This window comes from Agrilus planipennis, unplaced genomic scaffold (assembly GCF_000699045.2).
Source record: "Agrilus planipennis isolate EAB-ADULT unplaced genomic scaffold, Apla_2.0 scaffold142, whole genome shotgun sequence".
Taxonomy (NCBI): domain Eukaryota; kingdom Metazoa; phylum Arthropoda; class Insecta; order Coleoptera; family Buprestidae; genus Agrilus; species Agrilus planipennis.
This window is the reverse complement of record NW_020440123.1, coordinates 202,897-226,998: the sequence shown is the minus strand read 5'-3', so window position 1 is coordinate 226,998 and position 24,102 is coordinate 202,897. Positions and strand designations below refer to the sequence as shown.

Here is a 24,102-nt window from a genome sequence, read left to right as displayed (position 1 = left end):
TATAAATTATTGATTGTTTTCATTTTCGAATGATCTTTAAAAATTAATATACAAACTACATTTACATACCCACAAACATATGAAAATCAACAAAATAATAAACTTTCAGCCACCATAACTTTTCATGGGGGGTGAGACTGCCGAAAAGTTTTTATGGTACAGTGGTGGGGGAGACCTCCTCTTTCAATCCCCTCTGCCCCCACCCCTGAAGGGGGATAATCTAGACCTTTACCTTAGTCAAATCAAATTTTATGGAACTTGATTCTCACCCTACAACATTGCTACCCGATTTAACATACGATTTCGCGCAAACATTCCAATGGCATGTTTTTCATTCCGTCCAACTACTTATCGAAACTTTATATACTGGATTTCAAAAGGACGCCATATACAGCCTTTTTGATACCTATGATGTTCGTCCCACAGCAGGGTGTGCCCCTCATATTCTACAGATCCGTCAAGTGCGTACAAATTGCACACATTAAAGCGAAGGTTGTGCTGGTCACTTAAAGTAGATGCATACACGCCATCAGACAAGGTCAACACGGACCAAAGATTATTGCACTGTACCGTCTGTCTACATAGTAGACTACTTTCATTAATAATAATAATAATGAGTTTTTGTTTACTAAACAAATCATTGTAAGTACAGGACAATGTATTTTTACTAAAAACATTACAGTCAATCACCTGATCAATGAAAATCTTTAGTGAATACTCTTTCTACCTTGACACAATTACGATGTTTACCGCTTGATGATAAATGGCTTGTCATTTTATTTAAACTAATTTTAAAAACTCCTGAATCAATAAGTCAGTAACTTTTAAGGAAAGCTTGTATTTTTGTAGTTAATTGCCACATTGTTTTACCTTTGCAATTGTATATTCTTTTAGTATTATACGAGCAATACTTGTCAGGATTTGCGGGAGTGGAAACTCGATCTGATAGCTAGGACATATCTGGAACCAACAATATTACTTTTTATTCACTAGTTCGTATCTGGGAAAATTCGTTTTCTCCGTGTTTTTACAGATATAAAACTGAGATGAGCTCGATTGCCCAGCTATTCATTCTTTACTTAAATAGCGCATCATAGTTGACAATAAACTGTATGCTTTAGAACGGGTAGTATTTCAGCGCGTTTCGACTGTTTTAATTGTTACAATCCTTTTTGCTACAGTAATTGCTCCATGTTTTGTTTTTATTATCCTACCATTGATTAGTGAGCGTAATAGTATTATACATTATGTCGTAAATTTTTGTATGTTTTAGGATGGGTAATAAGATAAGCGAGTATGTAACAACAGAAAGCGAGTAGGTATTTGTTAGGATGTTTTTGACTCGTTCATCGTATATGCTGCATATCATGATGTAATATCTAAGCTACTTAATTTCATTAAACAAATGCTTAATTAACTAATCATTTATAAAAGCAGGTATCATTTGTGAATACTTCGAGTGTAGGTGTACATGCAGAAGTCCTAGATACTACGGTATTCACTAGGATATTGTAAATCGTTCAGCGATTCAATTTTATCTCCTATACATTTTCGCTATTCATTGAATGAGATTGTTGAGGAGATCTGAGAACACAAGTGTTATGTACACGCGTTTTTATAGACACCTAGGTCGGTACATCGAGCGATATTTATAGCGTTGGCTGTGCGTTATAAATATTTCTTGCCTTGCAGTTGCATCCCACTGTTCATAAAGCAGTAAAGCGAATGTTACGGTGTCACTGCGGCATCGTCTTTTATTTAAATTCTATTATTAAGAATGAGAAGTTGGACATCCCGTAGATAAGATAATTGACTGAGACGATGGTGGCGATCATTACTCCGATATTAACTGAAGAAATAGTAAAAAGTTGGATGCAGGTGGCTGAGCTATTTGTTCGCAATAAATCCTGCAATTTACTGCAGGTCTAATTGAAATAACTCATGGAGAGTTTAATGCCTAAAGGAGTTAAAATGATTTCTGTAACTGAACACTCCCGCTGAGTGACATTTTTATTAACCATTTTCCCATTTGAATCTGCTGCATGGCCTCTTCCACGGTACCAATTACGTAGGACGTGAGTCAAAGATGAAAAGTAGTGCAGGAAAGTTAACTTACAATAATTACATTTTGTTGTAGTTCTAATTTTTAACAACCTTGGTTCGCAATTAACTTCTCAAGACCACAAATGTTTTGAATAATTTTAGTGGGTAAACTTTAATGACAAAATAAAATTATTTTGCATTATAAATAAAAAAAAAAAAACACGGCCGTGTACGAGTCGGTCTCACGTGTCTCTTTAAACTTGTAGGTTGTAAATATGTAGTTTGTTCGTCACGGGAATCAAATCTCGAAGATTTTCACTGTCTCTTCCGAGTATGTTTCAAGTTTCTCCACAAAATCGGTCCCCAAAACGTACAATTGTAATTTGTAAGTTTGGATGTACGAGGTAATCAAGGAAACTACTTATTCGATTTGACAATTTTTATCACTAATACTTTGAATGGACATTCAGGATGGACATAGGTTGTGTATTATTCCTCTAAAATAAAAGAGCATTTCGCAAAAATTTATTTTGCAATGTAAGTCAAAGATAATACAGCCGAGTGAATGCGTTTTTTATTTAACGGAATATGAGCATTAAAGTTTTCCCGTAAAAACGCTTTCATAAAGTTTTCGCCTTAACACAGTTTAATCATAAAGAAAATATTAAATTTATGATTGATAGCTTATTTATGAAAAAATACTGGGGAATGATGAATTGGTTTGTACAGCATAATGCGCTACTTTTCAATTATTGCATGTTATCTATAAAAAAACTGGAATTACGTCTATTAAGTTCACTTTATTAACACTCATAATGTAGCTAACACTTGTTCGTGTTAAAGAAAATGTTTGCTTATCGTTGAAACTTTTTAATTTTCTTTCCGAAGACAAGTCATACTGTGAAATCCACGCTCGAATTCTAAATTAGAAAAGTTTTCGAGTTCTAAAAATGGATAAATTAAAGTTAAAGAGTTAAGAATAAACAATGTTCGTATATCAAGGGAACAAAAAATTATTCAATTTAGAAAAGATTTCGATTTGTTAGAAGTTCGAGTGTACAAATTTATTTATATTTATTTTTATTTTTGTTAAGTTTAAATTGCTTCACTTTTCTCATTCATGTAGTTGATAAAAGTAATCCACGATGTGTAAAATGAATTTTATGACGTATTGTGTTTTTTTACAAAAAAAATACAAAAAACGCTTATTATAATGTTTATTATTATCTACCGCTAGTATCGCTTAATGAGCAGATAACAGGTCCTTAACCAAAAATACACCAAAACATTTTGGCCAGAATAAACTCGTGGGTCCGCTTACTGGTTGAGTAATCAGTGTATTTGTTAACAGAACTTTGTGTTATCGGAAAAACCAAGGACAGTTATAATGTATAAGCTTTTCGTTTTTTGATAAGTTCATCGACACCATCAAATTTGCATGCAGTATCAGATGGTAGAATAGGCGGAAAAACTAGGTACATATCATTCGTTTGCAGCCACACAGTGAGGTGGTTATCCACCATTGTCGAAACAGGTTTCTCATCACATCCCCCACATTTATATCATCATCATCATAAGGCCGTCAGTCCTAAGACTGGTTGGACACGCACCTCCACTCTTTCCTATCCTGCGCTAATCTTCGCATTTCCCTAAAGCTAGAGCAACCCATATCCTTAACTATTTGCGAACAGTAACCTAATCTAGGTCTACCTTTACCCCTCTTAACTTCTGTTTCTGCCTCTAATATGTCTCTGACTAGACCTTCATGTCTGAGAAGGTGTCCTACCAACCTATCTCGCCCATTTTTTATTGACTTCCATAGCGTCCTCTGTTCTTCTATTCTTTCTCTAATACCTCTTCATTTCTAACCTTTTCTACCCATGTTATCCTCATCATTCGCCTGTAACACCACATTTCGAAAGCTTCTAACCTTTTCTTTTCTGCCGCGCCCACTGTCCACTTTTTTTTCACCCGTATAGCGCCGTGCTTCTTTTTATTAAAGGCGACACGACCTTGCGCTATCCTCTGCTTTATATCCCTACTACTCCTTCCGTCCTGACTTATCTGACTTCCTAGATACCTAAAATCGGCCACTTCTTCTAATTTTTTGTCTCCTATCTTTATAGTCGCTCTTTCCCTACTTTTCCTTCCCTTGCAAACCAGTATTTTTGTTTATTTTCATACAGTTCTGTTTTGTCAATACCGCTTCCATTAATAATAAAAAATTGAAAGGACCACAGACTATGATCTGGACATGTGCAAAACTCGTCTTTATCTTTTCATATTAGGACACACCAGCACAGTTGAACCTTTCTTCTTTTCTGTTTTATTTTTTCAAAAATGGCCGGGCTTTTTTCTGATCCTGTTACCTAGGCGTATTTAATAATTTCGTATTTTTACAATTGTTTGTTACATGTCTACAGATTGCTTGTAAGTAATAAAATTATAAACAACTGTAATCTAAACATGAATTTATAGATGAAATGTTTATCGTAACGAAATCGCATTTTTCTGATAGTTACCTATAATAACCATTGTTCAGGTGAAATTCCTTGATAATGAGAACAGAATTGTCTTTGATAACTTATGATAATAATTTCCAGTGATTGATACTTTAATTGGATTAGTGTTCACGTGAATTTTATTAAAGCAGGTTTTTCCAATTTTGCAATTGCGAAAGGCAAACGATTCGTTCTTTTAGAAAAGCCGTAAAAATGGAGTACGAAATTGTCATTTTAAACATGTGCATTAAATTAAACGTTGCACAAAAATAAATAAAAAGAACCATTAAGTAAAGTTAACTCAAGAATTTTTGTCTAAGAAAATCTGTGACGCCTTTTCTTATTATATTAAAAACATGGACCTGAAGCGAGTTAGTAATGAGACAGTTTGAATTTTGTATTTGGTCAAATTCAATTAATTCATTTTTTATTGACTTTCATAGAGTCCTCTGTTCTCCTATTCCTTCTAATACCTCTTCATTTCTAACCTTTTCTACCCACGTTATCCTCATCATTCGCCTGCAACACCACATTTCGAAAGCTTCTAACCTTTTCTTTTCCGCCGCGCCCACTGTCCACGTTTCGCACCCGTATAGCGCCGTGCTCCACCCATACACCTTTAACAACCTTTTTCGAATTTCTAAATTAACCGTTCGCGAGCATAGAAGTCACTTCTTTTTATTAAAGGCGACACGACCTTGCGCTGTCCTCTGCTTTATATCCCAACTACTCCTTCCGCTCTGACGGATCTGACTTCCCAGATGCCTGAAACCGGCAACTTCTTCTAATTTTTCGTCTCCTATCTTTATATTCGCCCTTTCCCTACTTTTTCTTCCCTTACATACCAGTATTTTAGTTTTAATGTTATTTATTTTCATACAGTACTGATCTGTTAGTACCGCTTCCATTTTATTTAAAGCTCACTCTTAAGTCCGCCTTGCTAGATGCTAATACCGCTGTATTATCTGCAAATCTAAGCATACTAATCTTTTGCCTCTGTAAATCTATCCCTACATTTCAACTGTCTTTAATGATGTTGATCGCGTCTTCGTTGTATAGATTAAAAAGTAGCGGTGATTGTGCATCCAGCCCTAGCTCTAAACTGCCTGTTGTTCTTTATACAAACTAAGTATCACTCTTCTATCTTTGTAACTCATCCCTACATTTTTAAGTATTTTTAACATCTTGTCCCATTTAACATTGTCAAAAGCCTTTTCTAAACCCAGAAATCCCATGTACGCCTTCTTTCTTTGTTCTATCGTTTTCTCTATTGTTAACTGGATATTTACCTATAATTAAAATTTTTAAATTTGATTAGGTAATCCATTATACCCCTGTTAATGGCAATATTTTCAATAAGTTATCGTTGCCATTTAAATATGTACCTATTTAATTAAAAATTTCTGAATCTTTCGATTTTGATAGGAAATGATAGATGCGAAAAATTTTTGTCTTATTGATAAAGTCAATATTCGAAATAAACAACATTGGCGAATCAAACAATTAATCTCGCTGCGTTAACTATTTGATTATCTTTGCTCACGTGTTGCAAAAGGTCGTGTAATAACAATGAGCTAAATTAGACGTATCCGAAAATTTTCCATTCAAGAGACTGATAAAGCGTAAAGTAGTATCATGACCTGGTTGTAAATACTATCTATAAAAATACTTAAATAATGTAAATATGGTACGCGTGTTGGATCTCTGCCAAGTATGTGTGTGGGCAGACAATTCTTATCATTTTGGCGTCGGATACAGCTACAAATGTGAGTATGTTTGCTATAAACATGGCACACCATTTACAACACAAACGTATCGAAGAGTCGCCTTCGGAAGAACGTTGTCGCCTATATCGCCTGATCTTTCTGGAGTGGGGAATGTGATATAGTGCGATGAGAAGGGGGACCTGGATTAGCATTTATATCACGACATTAAGACCTGATTATTTTGGAAGCAGTAGTCTAAAGTCATGTCTCGAATGCGTGATAGCACTTACAAGCCGGTTTCTCTTTTTTGGTCTAATTGAAAAGTCAAATCCGAACCGGACAAAAAAAATTTAATACCTGCCTGCCTACCTACTTGTTGGTCTTCCGAATTAATTTCTAAATTATATTGTATTTTCAATGTATTTGTGTATGTTATATATACATATATGGTTACTGAACTGTTGGGAAATTTTATTGGCATAATAGAAAGTTAATACAGTATTAAAAATCTAAATTAAAACGAAAGTGCAGTAGAACTTTTAAATACAAAATGTTTTATAACTTGAATATGTTTTTGTTTCCTTGACACACATATTGTTTTACATTTATTCCAAATTCTCTTGATCGCATTTTTAAATTTCTCTGCTGCTAAATGGGCGGTAGACTTAGCAACAGTAAAATACACATAAAACATGTCTTCCAACGAAAATTAAAAGCTTGTCTTTTTGTTCTGGGTTTCATATGAATACGAGGGTGGATTGATAAGTTTCCGGCCTAACCAAGAGATGACGCCACTAGGCCTACCTTGAGGTGACATTCTATAGTACCATCCTTGGATAGCTTGTAGCTATAGTTTCAGCCCGATCTCCTTGCTAGTGTAGGTTTGACAGCACGCTGAACAAGACGCCTCTGTGGTTTTCGTAAAAATGGAAAAGCAGGAAAATCGTGCTGTCATCAAATACTTTTATTTGAAGGGGTTAACGCCGAAGGAAATTAAAAAAGAGATGGACTCAACACTGGGGACATCCTCCCCGTCATATTCAACCGTTAAGCAGTGGGTTTCCGAGTTTAAAAAGGGTCGTGTGAGCACCTCTGATGGGCCTCGCTCAGGACGCCCCGTTGAGGTCACAACTCCAGATATGATCGAAAAAATTCATCAAATAGTGCTGGGAGACCGCAGATTGAAAGTGCGTGAGATAGCTGAGACCTGTAAGATGTCATATGAACGTGTGCAACATATTTTGCACCAACATTTGCATATGGAAAAGCTCTGTGCAAGATGGGTGCCGCGTTTGCTAACAGTCGACCAAAAATTGATTCGAAAAAACATTTCTACCGCAAATTTGTCATTGTATAAGCGTAATCCAAGCGAATTTTTGCGTCGATTCGTAACCGTTGACGAAACGTGGGTCCACCACTACACTCCTGAAACCAAAGAACAGTCTAAACAGTGGATTGGACCAGGGGAACCAACTCCAAAGAAGGCAAAAACAATTTTTTCGGCGAACAAGGTTATGGCTACTGTTTTTTGGGATGCAAGAGGTATTATATACATTGATTACCTTGCAAAGGGTAATACTATCACTGGTCAATACTACGCAGACTTATTGCAACGTTTGAGCCACGAGGTGAAAATTAAACGACCTCATCTGGCGAAGAAAAAAATCTTGTTTCATCACGATAACGCACCAGCGCACACGTCAATCGTTGCGACGGCTAAAATCAACGATCTAAAGTTTGAATTGATGCCGCACCCTCCTTACTCTCCAGACCTAGCCCCGAGTGACTATTTTCTGTTCCCTAATCTCAAAAAATGGCTTGGCGGTAAGAGATTTGCGGACAATGAAGAAGTAATCGAAGCTGTAAATGGTTATTTTGAGGAGCTTGACGAATCAGTCTATAGAGATGGCATTAATAGACTGGAACACCGCTATGAGAAATGTATCAGCCTTGGAGGAGATTATGTTGAGAAATAAAAAAAAAAAATTTTTAAAAACCTTGTTTTTCTTGGTCAGGCCGGAAACTTATCAATCCACCCTCGTATATTAAAACATACTGTCATGCTAACATTTTGTAATTTTCTGTTCCTACGTTTCGGTTTTGTTTGACCGTCATCAATTTTGTATGATTTCCACCCTTATTGATGATGAAATGATGTAAATCTAAGCTGTTTTCGGAAAAATTTTGTATCTAAGGAGTATCTAAGTATCTTGATGAAATTTCGTGTTGATGAGATTTCGTGTTGTGAGGAAAGACCGTCAGGATGATGAAATTTTAATGAAAGCTACTGTATTTCGAGGAATTCCTGGGTCTTTTGTAAAATACTTCTTGTCGTGAATTAAAAAAAAAAAAACTAGAGGATTAATTTTAGTTATTCGTGAATTTCTGATCTTCTGTCATCTAGAAAATGACGTTCATTCTTAAGAAAAAACACAGATGGCTTTTGTTTTAAAACTTTCTACCATAATAAAAGAAAAACAAATATCGTGAGTACAAATAAAATAATTCGAAGTGGTCTGTATTCTGTCGAAACTGCCAGACGCGGATCGCGATTTCGATCTTTTTAGATCTCATCAGCGCGTCGGAGACAGCTCCGACAGAACAGAGACCAACATTTACCTGCTGTCTTAACAGTGCGTTTTTAGCTTCGCCGGGATTCGTTTCAGCAAGTAGATATCCACACAAGTGGACCTTGTTGGAGCATACGTAATCCTAAAATGTAGCATCGTACTACAGATGGCGTTTACCGCGCCATTTGTGGTATTTTCTAAAATTTTGAATACAGTTAAGAGATTGAAAGGAAGCCGTTAGCTTTTTAAAGCCTGTACTCCTAATAGCAAAGGTACACTACAATAATGTCGAGCATAACGATCGTAGGCCTCCAAATGCTGACATTTGAACACACCGGTCTTGTATTCTATGCGATAATTACTAAATGTGCATCGAATTTGTAAACAGCCTGTTCGCATGACTAGTAAAATAACGTCTAATAATTTCCTCTAATAATATAAGAATAAAGGCTTTCACGGCCGGAATCTATAGTAGAATCCAGACGTTTCGTCAGCTGCTGCGGCTGACATCCTCAGTGGAAGTGCTGCGTTCTACGTTCTACGTTCACGTTGTCAACGCAGCAATACCACTGAAGATGTCAGCCGTAGTAGCTGACGAAACGTCTGGATAGAATAGTTCACTTAGACCACGGTCATATAGCCCGAATATTCATTCTACTATTCCCTCTAATACCTGAAAATTGAATAAATAAAAAGTTCTGTGATATCAGTCACATTCGCAATTTTATTTATCGTAGAAGTCAACAAACTGTGCTTCCGCGTTAATCTAATAAATCTAGAGTTAATCAGTTAATCAATCCATATTATTTTGTTATAAGGATTTGTTTTTTCGAAATCATTTCAAACATAAAGGATTCTTCTCTTACAGATAAATAATCAATAAAAACAGGATTAATCCATACCTATTATCAATTTTGACTTTTGTTTTAAAATTTAGTATGTGGTACTTATGCATGTACATACTATATATTTGTCTGTAAATATTTTTTTTTTGGTATTTTATACATGTAATATACATTACTATGTTTATTATGTATTTGTTGACAAAGCTACATCATCCTGATGTTTTTTTAACTATTCAGTATTTATAGAAAGTTACAAGTTGGTTGGCCCCATTATTGTTCAAACTTACATGAATTAGGTACATTTATTTATCCTGAATTTGTAAATTTATTAAGGAGAAAAAATACATTATTTTATATCATAGTATGCATTTTGTGAACTTTATTTTTAAACTGAAATTTATGTAATCGTTATTATTTTAAAAACAACTTACCTACTTACCACACAAAATATAGGGTTGTTCGGAAAGTCATTTCGTTTTTTTTTGTGGAAATGAAAGACAGTTTTCGTATAATAAACAAATACTTTATTAAATTATATATTGACCGTTCTGGTCCAACACCTTTTGCCATCTTTCTGGTAGTAGCATAATTCCACGCTCATAAAATTTTTGGTCTTTGCTGGCAAAAAACTGATCGAGGAGGTTTTTGACCTCCTCATTTGAGGTGAAGGTTTTACCGTCTAAAAAATTTTGGAGTGACCGGAACAAATAATAATCCGATGGTGCCAGGTCTGGAGAATATGGTGGGTGTAGCATTGTATCCCATTCAAGCTGTAAAAGCTTTTGGCGAGTGACCAAACTTGTGTGAGGTCTCGCGTTGTCTTGGTGAAACACTACACCTTTCCTGTTGATTAGTTCTGACCTTTTCTGTTGAAGTGCATCATTCAGTTTGTCCAGCTGATGACAGTAGACTTCCGAATTAATCGTTGTGTTATCCGGTAAAAGCTAAAAAAAAACGATTCCTTTAAAATCCCACCAAACAGACAGCATCACCTTTTTTTGGTGAATATCGGCTTTGGAAATGGTTTGAGCCGGTTCATCTTTTTTGCTCCATGACCTCTTGCGTTTGACGTTGTTGTATACAACCCATTTTTCGTCCCCAGTGATGATGCGCTTCAAAAACGGATCATTTTCGTGACGTTTGAGAAGCGAATCGCAGACGTCAATGCGGCGACACAGATTTCTCTCTGTGAGAACATGGGGAACCCATACATCGAGCTTCGAGGATAATCCCAGGCCTTTCAAGTGGTCATAAACTGTTGAATTTGATAAATTTAACCTCAATCCGATCTCACGTGTTGTTATTCGCCGGTTCACATCAACTAATGCCTTTATCGCGTCTTTATCAGCTTCAACCGGCCTTCCCGAACGTGGTGCATCTTCGACATCAAAATTGCCGGATCGAAATTTAGCGAACCAGTTCTGGCACTGGCGTACTGTCAACACACCTTCTCCATACACATCAGTCAATTTCTTTCTGGCTTGAACAGCATTTTTACCCTTTCTGTAGTAAAACAGTAAGATATGTCGAAAATGCTGCTTATCGCTCTCCATATTTAAAAGGGCACCAACCAAAAACTACTGCGTAGAATTAATTGGAATTTTTCACACACAAGCCTTGCTATATGAGCTCTCAAAGCATATAAAAATTATACGGCTTAAATGTGAAGTTGGGTGCAAAAGAATACAATTAAATCCTTTGTCGGGAAAAAATGAAATGACTTTCCGAACAATCCTATATATTGGTGCTTTTCAGCAGTTTGTCATCCGCTTTCAAAAGTCCATTGTAAAATAGTTCAAAACCCCGTAATAATGCAAATTATTACGATGATAAAACTCGTTGGGTATTTATAGCCACAAAATATGTATACAACTAAACATTTCGTTCTTATCAGTCTAGCAGATTTGAGTCGTTGGAAAATTCCCAGCAAAGTTTTATTTCTAAATATAAAAGTAGTAACTAATGTGATAAAAAGCGCACAGAGTGACATGCGAAGAGATAACAATTTGTTCTCTGTAATGCTACATGCTACAAGTCATACGAAAACATTTTATGATATTATACACATATGTAACTTGACTGTATTATATGTAATTATCGCAATTATTTATTACAGTTGCGAATAGAATGAATTTTGTCTTGTAGATAAAAGTGTTGTGGCGCCTTTGCATTATTTTTCATTACTGTAATTAACACATGCTTGAGTAATGCTAATCAACAACACTACGTGTGCTACTATAATAATACTTATGTGTTTACCTATGTAATATTATGTAAAAACTTTTACGAATTAATTTTATGTTTCCTATTTTGCCAACTACAAGGAACTTGTTATAAATAAATCATATGATTAATTACGGCAGTTTTACTACAATAATATCTATTAATAGGCTTCTAGAGGTTCTCGATCTGCAGTTGCCCACATAACATACACGATATTCGCAGAATGCTCAATTGTAGCTAGGAACGTAGTGCAATAAAAGTTCCTTATTCACGGTTTCCTTATTCGCGTTTTCATTACTCGCTGGTGAAAAAATTGCAACCCGGTTCCTATATTCGCGCCTAAAAATTGCATTATTTTCAGATGGAATCGGTAAACAGAAAAGGATTCGGTGTCATTTGTTAAGGGGACTGACCCGCAATAGACCGCTCGTGCCAAGTGTAAATTTTTCCGAAAACATGGGTTTCTATTCTAAACATTGTGATTTACCGCTGCGAGATAAATATGTAATTTTTTGTATGGTAACAGACAAAGGTTTACACTAACTCGGTACGTTTTTGGTTTTCAATAATATGGTCATTAAAAGCTTTTACAAGTGCTTAAAGTTGATGCTTCTTGTACGATACGTATTTTCAATAGAAATTAAAAAATTACAAAATAGCCTTCGACAAGCTTTAGGACAAAGCTTACTCTATCTTACCACAAAATTTCAAACCGCTGTTCCAAATACTAAACTCATGATATCTAGAACCGATAAGCATGTCTTTACTCTAGGGCGCGTGTTCTACTGAATCCTCTTAATGTATGAACAGTTGGTACGTACCTAGGTAGCTTTTATAAAAGATGTAACTAATTTCAAAATTCAAAACAAGAAAAAATCGCTATAACGATTAATTTTGATTGCGTGTTTATCAGTACATTGATTTTATTTTGATACATATTGGTTTTATTTTGGAACCTTAGAACGTATTCCCGTATGATTCCATACTAATTATAATTCCATATCCCCGGTTTCTGTATTCGCGGCATATTTATGGAACGTATACCCCGCGAATAAAGAGCTTTTACTGTATGTCGAGATATATATATATATCGTATCCGAAAATTTTCCATTCNACTTCTGAATTGCTATTAAATCTACATATGTAGATATCGCATATTAATTATATGTATTCTGCTTTTACAAAGTAAACTATGTAGTTACAAATAGTTATAAGGTATTACCTGCATTAAACTATCGTAAATTCAGCAAGGGTGTTTCTTGGTCTAAGTGTTTTTCTTTAATTTTATCTTCGTAACATAAAGAATAATTTTAATTTTGTTAGAGAAATAACCTAAGATGAGTTGAGGTAGCTTCTGTTGTTAGGAGGGTAAGTTAGGTTAATATTTTTGTTTATAAATAACTATTAAAAATGAAAAAAAAGTGTCTCCCAATACTTAAAAGTAATGTTCGGCCCCCAAAATAACTCTAAAAGTATAAAAAAAATTTGGAGCAGTTTTGTGCTGGAGCTCATATCCTAAATAACTACCTGTACATGTATCTGTAAGTGCAAGAATGTAATGAATTAATTCATTTGTCTGCCTACGTACACAATTATTGTATACGCTATTAGAAATGAATTTTATTTATATTAAAAAAAAACTTTCGATATTTTTCTTTTTATCTACACGACAAATATCAAGTTAGTATTTTACTCTCTGTAGTAGCATTCATGTTATTCACCTGATAGGTAACGGATGAAAGGAATTTAAAACCAATCCAGGTAGATGACCGACCTGCTGGTGATTATGAAACACATTCTACCTTACATTTCGAAGTTTTAGTTATACATGTGTAGGCATTGCATTGTAGCTCCAAAGTAACGTGATGCAGTGAACAAAAAAAAATACGTGTGGGATCTATCTAGGCGGTGGATTTCTTTGTATTCAAATTTCGTAGGACGAACAAGAGGGGCATATCGGACCTAGAGATTTATCTCATCAGTTCTAAATTGTAAGCACTTAAATTTGACATGCTTGTCTCTCATTCTGGCATTCAACGGTCCGAGATAAACGATGCATTTCTTCGATGCGATGTGGGCTATTTTAAGAACGAACTTTAATTATTGTAGATTAACATTCTCCAAATCTCAGACGGATGCGGGGGTCCCGTTTGTTAAAGGAAAAAATTTTAAGTTATCAATCAAAAATGATTACACGCTTTTCTGAGGTAAAGCGACAGGTTAAATCATGAATGACATGAATTAAAAAATTCATTTGAATATGTATATCATTAATAGCTACAACTACAATAACAATGAACTTTCGTAATTGTAATATTACAATTAAAGTTTTAATTTTAATCCGAAAACAAATCTATTGCAATTGCATTATCATCATCGTAAGGTCGTCAGTCCTAAGACTGGTTGGACACGGACCTCCCCTCTTCCCTATCCTAAGCTAATATTCGTATTTTACTAAAACCAGAATATTCTACATCCTTAACTATTTGCAAACAGTAATCGAACCTAGGTCTACATATACCCCTACTAACTCCTGTTTCTGCCTCTAATATGTCTCTGACTTAACCTTCATGTCTAAAAAGGTGTCCTACCAACCTATCTCGCCTATTTTTTATTGACTTCCATAGAGTCCTCTGTTCTCCTATTATTATTATTGCATTATATTGAATATTTTTATTTTATTTTTAAGATTATAACCTGAATGTGTAAGTTCTACTTCAAATTGCGTTTTTTTGTTACAGTGCTGGATGTGCTCATCAGGTTCAATCATAATGCCGGCTGATTACGAAATGTTGGTTTCTCATAGTCCCCCCGTGTACACGCGTTTCCTGACGGACCATCACTTCCACATGGGTTACGACAGCTACCCCCGTTTTACTCAAGGGAATTGCCGAAGTTTGAGTGCAAATTCGATACCGATAACGAGCTTAAAAGAGCGAGAGCCGAGTCCGCCTCCATCGTCGTCGTCGACCAGCAGGAGACCGTGTCTCGTAACTCGCAATCAGAAGTCGAAAAGCTCCAACGAACTGACGGCGTACGGTAAAAAAAAGGTCGTTTTCGCGGACGACCGAGGAATGTCTTTGACCCATGTTAGAATCATGAACGAACCGTCGAATGTACCGCCGCTATTGAGTTCCAAGTTTCTCGCGGAAGTGACCAAAGGGCTCACGGCCGAACCGGAAGCTAAAACGGAACCGTGGGAGGTGACATTTCAACAACCTGCATCTGATTATGTAGGCTTTCGCGCGAAGTTAGACGAGAACAAAGTGTCCTTAGAGAATGTGATCGTTAAAGAATCGGAAGATGTTGTGATCGGTACGGTGAAAGTCAAGAACATCTCGTTCGAAAAAGAAGTTCTTGTTCGGTACACGTTCGATTCGTGGGAAACACATCAGGATGTTTATTGCACGTATCAACCGAGCCAATCCCAGGGGGCTACAAGTTCTGCATACATCCTCTACGACACCTTTACGTTCAAACTTACGTTACCGCCCAAATCCAGAAAGATCGAATTCTGTATATGCTTCAGGGTGAATGACGACGAATATTGGGACAATAACGGTGGTAGGAACTACGTGATCGCCAAAAAAATGTGTCATGTAAGTTACTCTAAATCAACCGATCAGCATATAAGCTCGGGTTCAGCAAGCAATCTTAAATATCCCGATGCCCTGCACGCTAAATTGACATCTTGGTCCGAGTTTGCTAGTTGGAATCATTTGGATAGTACTAGCCCTTACTGGTGATCATTCAAAGGTCTCTCTCTTACTACATTAGAAACGATAAGAGACCTTGTCGTTCGTACGTTGTTAGTCCCGAAACGTTTTCGGTAAGCAGTTTACAAAAATTATTAACATCTAAATCTTGTACTTACCTATATCGTAATGTAATGTGATGTGCTTAGTATCTATGCATTTCTACTATATATTTTTTTTCTATTTTCGAGAAAAAGTACTTGTTCTATTACTTTAACCTGTAGACATCTAAATCATGTTAAAAGCATTGTTTTCAGAAATAACTGTAGTTAAGATCTAAAACACTCCTGACACCAAAACAGTTGTGGTACCTGCAATTACGGTAATTTTAACAAAATCTAATTAAAATAATTTAAAAAACATTTAATAGTTGGGTATATTAAGGCAATAAATTAATTAAAGGCATTACTCATAACTCAATCGTCTGCCAAACTAAAATTCTCTCTTTTAAATCCTACATTGTAAGGTCTTTGATGATGGCAAGACAATACATCTTTTTCTCTACCTCATGCGCTAAGATGCGTGACAGTTTTAAAATAATAATGAGCAAGAAAAGCAAATGGAAGTTTCTATTCCCTTTTGGCACTAATCGTAAGCGAAGTAGTCCAGTGGTTAGATCGTAGCTTATCATTCGAAAGAATTTGGGTCCGTATGCCCTGGTCAAAATTTTTCGTGGATTGTGTACGCTATAGGCAAATACTGAGACTGACTCAAAAAGTTCCAAAAACTCAAAATCTACCAAACAATACTAAATGCAAATATCAAATAGCAAATCTAGAGGGAAGATTGTACTATTGTCCGAAAAGTTGCCAACCGGCTAGCACCATCTAATAAAAAAATTTTTGATTTGTACCCAATAGGTTTTTATTATTGGGTGTGTCTCTATTTTGGTTTCGTTTTTGGCATCGTTTTCAGAAATTCATGTCATCGTTGTTTTCCTAAAACCCACCATTTAGTTTGACTAAAATTTAAAAGTATCTAGCTACGTTTGGTCAATAAGTATGACTAACTTTTTTGGCATGACGTTTGCCAACTGTGTGTCCTTCGCGAGTTTGTGGGGACACACTCATATGTACTATTATTAGGCCGAAAAATAATTTTCGTTTACGACAATTATTGTCTGAAGTTGATTCATTTACCATGTGTAATTATTTCTCCTATTTTAGTGAACGAATTTATGATTAGCATCTGTAAAGTACACACTATGGTATTTCCTAAAATCCTAGAGGTTATTTTATCAGCTTGCTAACATTTCGTGGAATGCCTTTCTTTAGCTAGATACCTATCATATATTTTTAATAAAACGTTTTGTCATTTAAGCCTAGCGGGCACTGCGATTTTTTAGTTAGTCCCACGCAAAAATATAACACCGGCTCGTAAATGCATATTCAACTAAATAATCGTTGCGATTATAACAAAATTATTACGTAATTAAGTCACATAATCGGAGATGTATTGGAAATAGAAAATATTTATTCTGAAAAATGCGATCGAAATACAGAATGCAGAACACAATAGTCAAATGCTTATTAAAATAAAGTTGTTGTTGCTATTGTTTAGGTACTGTAAAGTTTATACAGAGAACAATCGAGTAGTTGGGTTTCTAAGGAATGTATACTAGGTACATTTAAGCATGTTACTATAGGTATAAGTCATAATTGTTTTCGAAGCTTTTTTTATTTTTGTTAATCACACATCTTCAGCAGTGGTGGACTAACAGGGAGTCGGAAGGGGCGTCCCGCCCCGGGCCTCCGATCTTGGGGGGTACCAAATGCCTCCACGTTCCCTTGATCAAATCCTAAACAAGACTTTAAAATGTGCTTAGTACCTTCATAATTGCATCAAGATCAAAACACTACAGCCATCTAGACTTTTCACGCGGTACTAATATTCTTTTAACTTTGCTGAACGCGTCCAATAGGCTGGGGGAAGTCCCGTCTTTGTAGCGGGTACTTCCCCAGGAATCCCTGAATGAATTAAATGCAAATAATTCAGTCTTGTACGCCTACATTTACATTCAGTACATTCTATTTACGTAGAAAAATAATCATATTAAATTTCATTACGTTGATATTTAATAATTTATTAGTGTGTTCTGATATTTTCGCGAACGGTAAGCCTTTTATCAAATTGTAAAGTAATAAACGCGATATTATCCGTTCAAAGTAATTTAATTAAAAAGTGTAATAGTGTTTTTGATTTTTGTTGCGTCAAGAGCGATTGGCTAATCTAACCGTGTTTTCAATAAAAAGAAAAAAAAAAGTATTAATGAATGCACCAAGTAAGAGTATGTGATCGACCAAACCCAATTTCAAAATGAACTTCATACTTTTGCCTAGGACAAACTAGTTTATCTGAAGAGAGATAGCATGTGGATTTTCATTGGCTTAGTCCAAACTGATCTGTCCAGAAATGTTACTCTCTGAAGCCGACTTCTGGAGAGGTTACTTTTATCTTCTTCCTAAGCCGAACTAACCATAACCTAAAAATGATTTATTTTTTTTTTCTTTAATGCCTTGTACCTCTTGAAGGTTAATGTTATGGTAAATTTAGGTGGTCCTGATTTAAAATTTAATCTTAACTGCTTTCTTGATATTCTATTTACCCTTTATATATTAAGCAAAACTAATTGATTCTGAAAATCGAGTTTGGCCGGTAGCAAACTTAGGATTAATAAAGTTTGGATTGCTTCATCTTATTTTTATTCTAAAATCGCAATTGACGGGTAACATACATATAAATACAGTCAAGTACAATAAATATTAATAAAGTTCTGTAACATTCTATTCCAATCGAACACAAAATATGTGTACGTACTGTTCGTTTCAAGAAGTTGGAGATATGCCCGTTCCCTTTATTAGGATGCGCCGTAGCGTAATTCCAAATTTAATCATATTTGTCTGCGTAGCTCATTTCTTCACCGATTATCGAGCGAGAGCTAGACAAAAGTGTACAGTACCATTTGCGAAATTATTTAAACTGCCTCGTTAAAATTTAAGAATATGCTTTATTTAAAAGCATATTTAGCCAAAGATAATAAAAAGTGAATTAACTTAACGCTCTACACACCTATAGAACTTTTGCTTTGTTTTCTATTCTTAATTTATATACATTTTTGTTTTAAGAAATTGCTAAACATTTTCGTCTAGTACTGTACAGTTTTGGCTGATCTCCTAAGACCGCCCGTCAAGAGCTCTGCTCGTTCAAGCTTGTTCCAACTATTTCTGTCTTGCTCACGCCTAGTGTGTATTCTTTCTATCTTCGCTCAGATATCTTCAAGGTCACAATTCAAACAAATTGAAATGGGATGTACTTGACTGTACGCTAAAAGCCATTAATACTTAGTGGTTGTCCCTGAAAAGTTGAGCAAATTCCACCTTAACCTTTTCAAGTTGTTAAAAGTCACGGATTGCTAATTTAGACAATAAAAGATTGTAGAAACATTTTAAGGACATTTTTCTGTCATTGTTACAGATAACGGACTCGGAGTCGCTGAAAATGCAGAAGAACAAAGCCCTGAAATCGATGGGTTGCGAATTAAAGGTAACGCCATGCGACAAAACAAAAATGCTAAATATTTTGGTTAAACGACTCACTGCTGCAGGTGGTAGGTACTAATTCTGCAACTACTACTACTACAACCCCTAAGTACTAGATTACTACTGCGTCGACAATACACTATTCAATCGATAAAAGGTCGATAAATGATTATGATGATGATGGTCTGAAAGAATCTTCTGTGATAAATATGATAGTAGCTTTCTGCTGCTAATAGTGCTTGACTGTCTCTTCTAGCAATAAAAACGAAAAGACTGATACTGATGATGATTTGAATGACTTTTTTACTAAGTGCATTACGAATACATACGAGTGAGGTGTCTAAGTGTCTAAATTCCATAAACATCTTGTAATTGATACATGTCCCTTCAGTTACTAAAATGCACCAATAGAATCCCACCCCATGTTTTCTGTACGATGTAACTGTTATTGAGATATTTTTTATTCTTAAAGAGCCACTGTCTATGGAATAAAACGTTATTACTATTATAATTACTATTACTTACGAGATATTAGAATGATATTTGGTTTATTATTAACGCCAGTTGCAATATAAAAATACAATACATATAAGACTGTAGTAAGAGTACCTAACGGTTGCTGAAATGAAAATCTTAACTGTAAGACTGAAAATAAAACATTTAATAAAGGTACAGTCGTGTCCCCAGCAAGTGTCTTAAAAGTTATGCGTGAGGTTGCGTAATCATTACTCTAGAGTCATGTTTTTGAAGCTACTTTTTTTAAAGGCGCATAATATTGAGGAGGATGTAGTTAAACAAGAAAAATGGTTGTGACTAAATATATTTCAAGATTTCCTGGATGAAAATCACTAAATTGAGATTTTCACTAATCTGAATTTAATTTTATTTATTATAAGATTGACATTGATGGAATCGTCTCTAAATTTTCACTAAGTTGTAATTAAGTAATTATTTTGAATCAATCGAAACCAAAAGACTGATGATGATATCGAATCGAATATGCACGAAACGTTTGTATTCCAATCTTCGGAATACTGTGTTATTTTTATTATTTTTCTTATATTAAGAAATATTTTTATAACAATTTCAATGGACCGTTCCTGACGTCGCGGTGTGTCAATTCTTATAATAAAAATAATTATTTTTGTTTTATCAATTCTTCAGTTGTTTTTAATTAACTAATTGTACGCGTGGTTAATCATCACTGGTAGCTTTGAATAAATAGATTTGGTAGGTACCATGCCCAATGTTAATTATTATTATTTTCAGTCCTAATGTGATTTTCTTTTGACGCTGTGAAACAATCGAAATATTAATACTGCTATCTACATGTAAAAAAAAAAACGATATTGTACTTCTGAATGAATTTATCTATAACAAACAAATGTAGTAATTCTATTTTATAGATATATATGTATACATACACCAGATAAATGCTTAAAACAATGTATATAGATACCTATGTGTACATAGAAGAGTCGTGGTGGTGCGCCCTATTTTTGTGTTTGAAGAGAAACTTATTTGAAATTGTCTAGTCAAGATATGTTTGTTATATATATTTTTTTATTTTACGAATGAAAGAAATATGATATATGTTATAGTTAGGACCTTAATAACGTAACTGTAAATATTTATTCGAGTGATGAGTTGAAAATATGTTACAGAAAAAGGGCACACTTGGTGTTTATTACTCTAATTTTTACTTACTTACTTAATTAATTAGTTAAAGGCAGTGGCTCCAAAACGATAATTTGTTGAGATTAACGATTTAATGTTAAATGTTTTTTTGTTCCTTTAAAAAGAGAGAGGGAGAGAAAAGTAGAGCAAGAGAGAAAAATGTATATTCAACAAACTGAGAATTTGTTGAATGCTGTACCTTATTTGCCATGTAATGTAATTCTTGTGTCATACAATATTGTATACTTTCATTGTTTATTTGTTGCTTGTCATAATACGTTTATATTGAAGATGTTTATATTTTATTATAATGAAGCTTGCCACCTGTGTAATTAACTTTTGATCGATTGGGCAGGTAGCCAAATCAGCTTCAAAAGTCATTAAAGTTCCTAGATGTTAGATTACTAAAAACAATACAAAAAAAATGTCAAATATCAATTGTTTTAAACAAACAGATTTTACAAATGCGATTATTTTATAAATATGTTATGCTGTTTGCAAATGTTATATCAAAACAAAAAAAAAATGACAAATACAATGAAACAATTGATAGTTTATATTTTTTATTTTTGTGTAAATATTGGTTTTAACTATATATTCCCGCAGTTATTTTATCATTTTCATTTGCAATATTTGTACTTCATTTCATTTTATATTAGTATATTCCCATAAACATATGTCTCAGTTGTACAAATTTTTCGCTATACCTATAATTGTACCATTAAGTTACTCGCGGTTGCTTCATTTAATTTTTTGATTTTAAACTTTTGTATCTTTTCACTCTCAAGAGTTTTTGTTAATAAAGGTGACGCTGATGGTTTTATCAAGTTGTTTCTTTTCTACATGAAAAAAAAATGCACAATTGATCCTTCCGGAAAAGCTACGTTTGAAGGCATGTAAGATAAGTGAACCGGATTACCTCAAAAACTGCTAAAATTTTATTACTGATGTTTTATAATGAATGATTGTTTGCAAACTTAATCAATAAAACGCTAACAATTCAAATTCATGTATAAAGTTGCCAAAAAGGTCTTTTACTTGCTTCAATTATTACACTTTCAGTTGGGGAGACTTTTTATTATATGTATGTATATGCATATTATTTATTTATTTATAAACAACCTACGGACTTAGTCCATTTACGTAGGTAATAATAATAAATTAATTACTAATATGTAGTTAACAAGTGGTCCACTCGCTATGATAAAAACGTGCTCAAAAAATAATTATAAACGAAATTAACAATTTATTCCTTCTGGAAGAAAAAGAAAACAAAAACCAATAAAATGAATTAGTATATTCAATAAACAAAATATTATGGATATGTAGTAATAAATGTGAAAAAAATCCGATCGGTTTCCTTAGGTAAGATACTGCAGTTTGTTAGAATTCGATCAATAGGACTAAAATCAATAATATTTGTGTCTGAATCTCAAGTTCGTTGCTTATACTTAGACTCGCTCTGCCAAGGAAGTTAGGAGAGTCAATGCTGCTTCTAATCAACTTGGATCCGAACAGAACATCATAGTACTTTCGGAATGATTCCAGGGTAGGTAATTTTGTTGTGTTTTCAATTTTTGAGTAGTCATGAAATAATGAATTCATTGACTAGCCCTTTTGGGATGCAAGGAATCGAAGGAATCGATGTCTAACCGACTCAATTATCTTATAGAGATACGCTTTTCAGGGGACCAAACTTGACTTTTTCGTTCCAGTACTTGATTATGAATATAATAATAATCGTTGTTAATTTGAGAACGGGCTGAAGGTCATGGTGCTACACTTGTCTATACTAATTGTAGAGTGTAGATCCTTGGAGAGTTTCTTCACTTCCTCTTTTTTTTTGTTTTCGTGTAAGAGGGGAAATCTTCAAAAGACACCCAGCCATCCGTACGACTGGGTAGTGTCGGATTCCCGAGGAAGATGTCCTCGGACCTGCCGACTAAAACCCCTCTACCTAATGCCGTTATAGGACCTATCAGTTCAAGTCCTCTTCAGCTGTATGTTTTATGTGTTCCATGATTGTATATTTAGTAGTTGTTGGTGTGTATGTGTGCATACAAGTGTACGTCTGTGTGTGTAAATGAATGTGCACATCCTCTTCAAAAAAAGCCTTTTAAAAAACTTGAGTGTTTCATTCCCACCAGCCAGTAATGTTGGTAGGCGGGCAGTACCTCCGGACTACGTCGGAAGGTAGGGCGGAATACCCTCTTCAGCCTCCTTTCAGGTATCGCGAGAATGGGTGGGTGGTGGTTCGGGTGAGAAAGTTGAGACGGACAAAATGAAGACAGAAGAGAATGAAAGATTATCTGTGGAATATTACTGCCCCAGCATTTTGCCTAAGTGATCCACGGAAACCATAGAAAAACTTGGACCAAGGCAGACAAACCAGGATTCGAACCGGCGTCCTCCCGAATGCTAACATAAGCAATGGTCTAAACCTCTAGGTCATGCCGCTCGGTTACATCCTCTTCTGTTGAGATAGGTTTATATAGTTTGCAGTCGTCTCCATAGAAAGAGATATCGTTATATGTGACTGAGGAGATGACATCGCAGTGCAGCAGTAAATAGTAATGGTCTGCAATGAGATCCCTGTGGAACTCCTCGAGCTTAATCATATTGGCGATGATGTAGTGATATAGAAAATACGCCCCGTAATTAATTTCAGTTTTCGTGGAAAATTAAAGGTAGATTGAATATACCTACTTAATAAAAAGGGTCTTGGTAATTTCCAGGGTTATATGGAAGGAAAAAAAAAACGATTTGAAAAGTTAATTAAAAGAACCCTTCTCTCAGGTACCTATATTACGTCTTTCTATCTCAGGAAGATACCAAGATAAATTCACAAACAAAAGAAAGGTATAAATAATAAGATTGTGAAGACCCAGCCCAGTAGCAAAGGCGAATTTAAATAAAAAATATTGATGTTAAGTTTACATTAATTTTAATTTTCTATTACCATACCCGAAAAGCTGGGCACAACATTTCAACGTCATTGGAAGTATGTACGAACACAGTAACATGTTAGGATAACAAAGGGAGACGTTATGCTTCTAAGCAGGTGGGCAACACACGAACAAGAGGATACAGAAGGTTAAAGCAGACAAAGTTTTTATCAATTTTTTATTTTCAAAATCTCTAGAAATGCTCTGCTGTAGACTAGATGTTTCTTAAACAATTTTTAGTCAAAATTTTTAGAAGAATACAAGGAAATATATAAATAACTTTGCATAAAGTAATTGC

The 24,102-nt window shown here is 34.7% G+C and overlaps 1 protein-coding gene across 2 annotated transcripts in view; it reads left to right on the top strand.

Moving 5' to 3' along the window:
• LOC108736810 (protein phosphatase 1 regulatory subunit 3C-B) overlaps window positions 1–21,342 on the top strand; it is a 30,433-nt gene extending 9,091 nt beyond the window's left edge. Inside the window, exons 2-3 of one of the 2 annotated variants that reach the window (XM_018469393.2) lie at window positions 14,630–15,487; window positions 19,118–21,342. In XM_018469393.2, the coding sequence (XP_018324895.1) occupies window positions 14,636–15,487; window positions 19,118–19,261 (996 nt within the window). In that variant the 5' untranslated portion in view covers window positions 14,630–14,635 and the 3' untranslated portion in view covers window positions 19,262–21,342. Of the gene's footprint in view, window positions 1–14,629; window positions 15,718–19,117 lie in introns of both variants that reach the window. The other variant, XM_018469392.2, reaches the window with a different exon arrangement.
• Window positions 21,343–24,102: the final 2,760 nt, after the last annotated feature.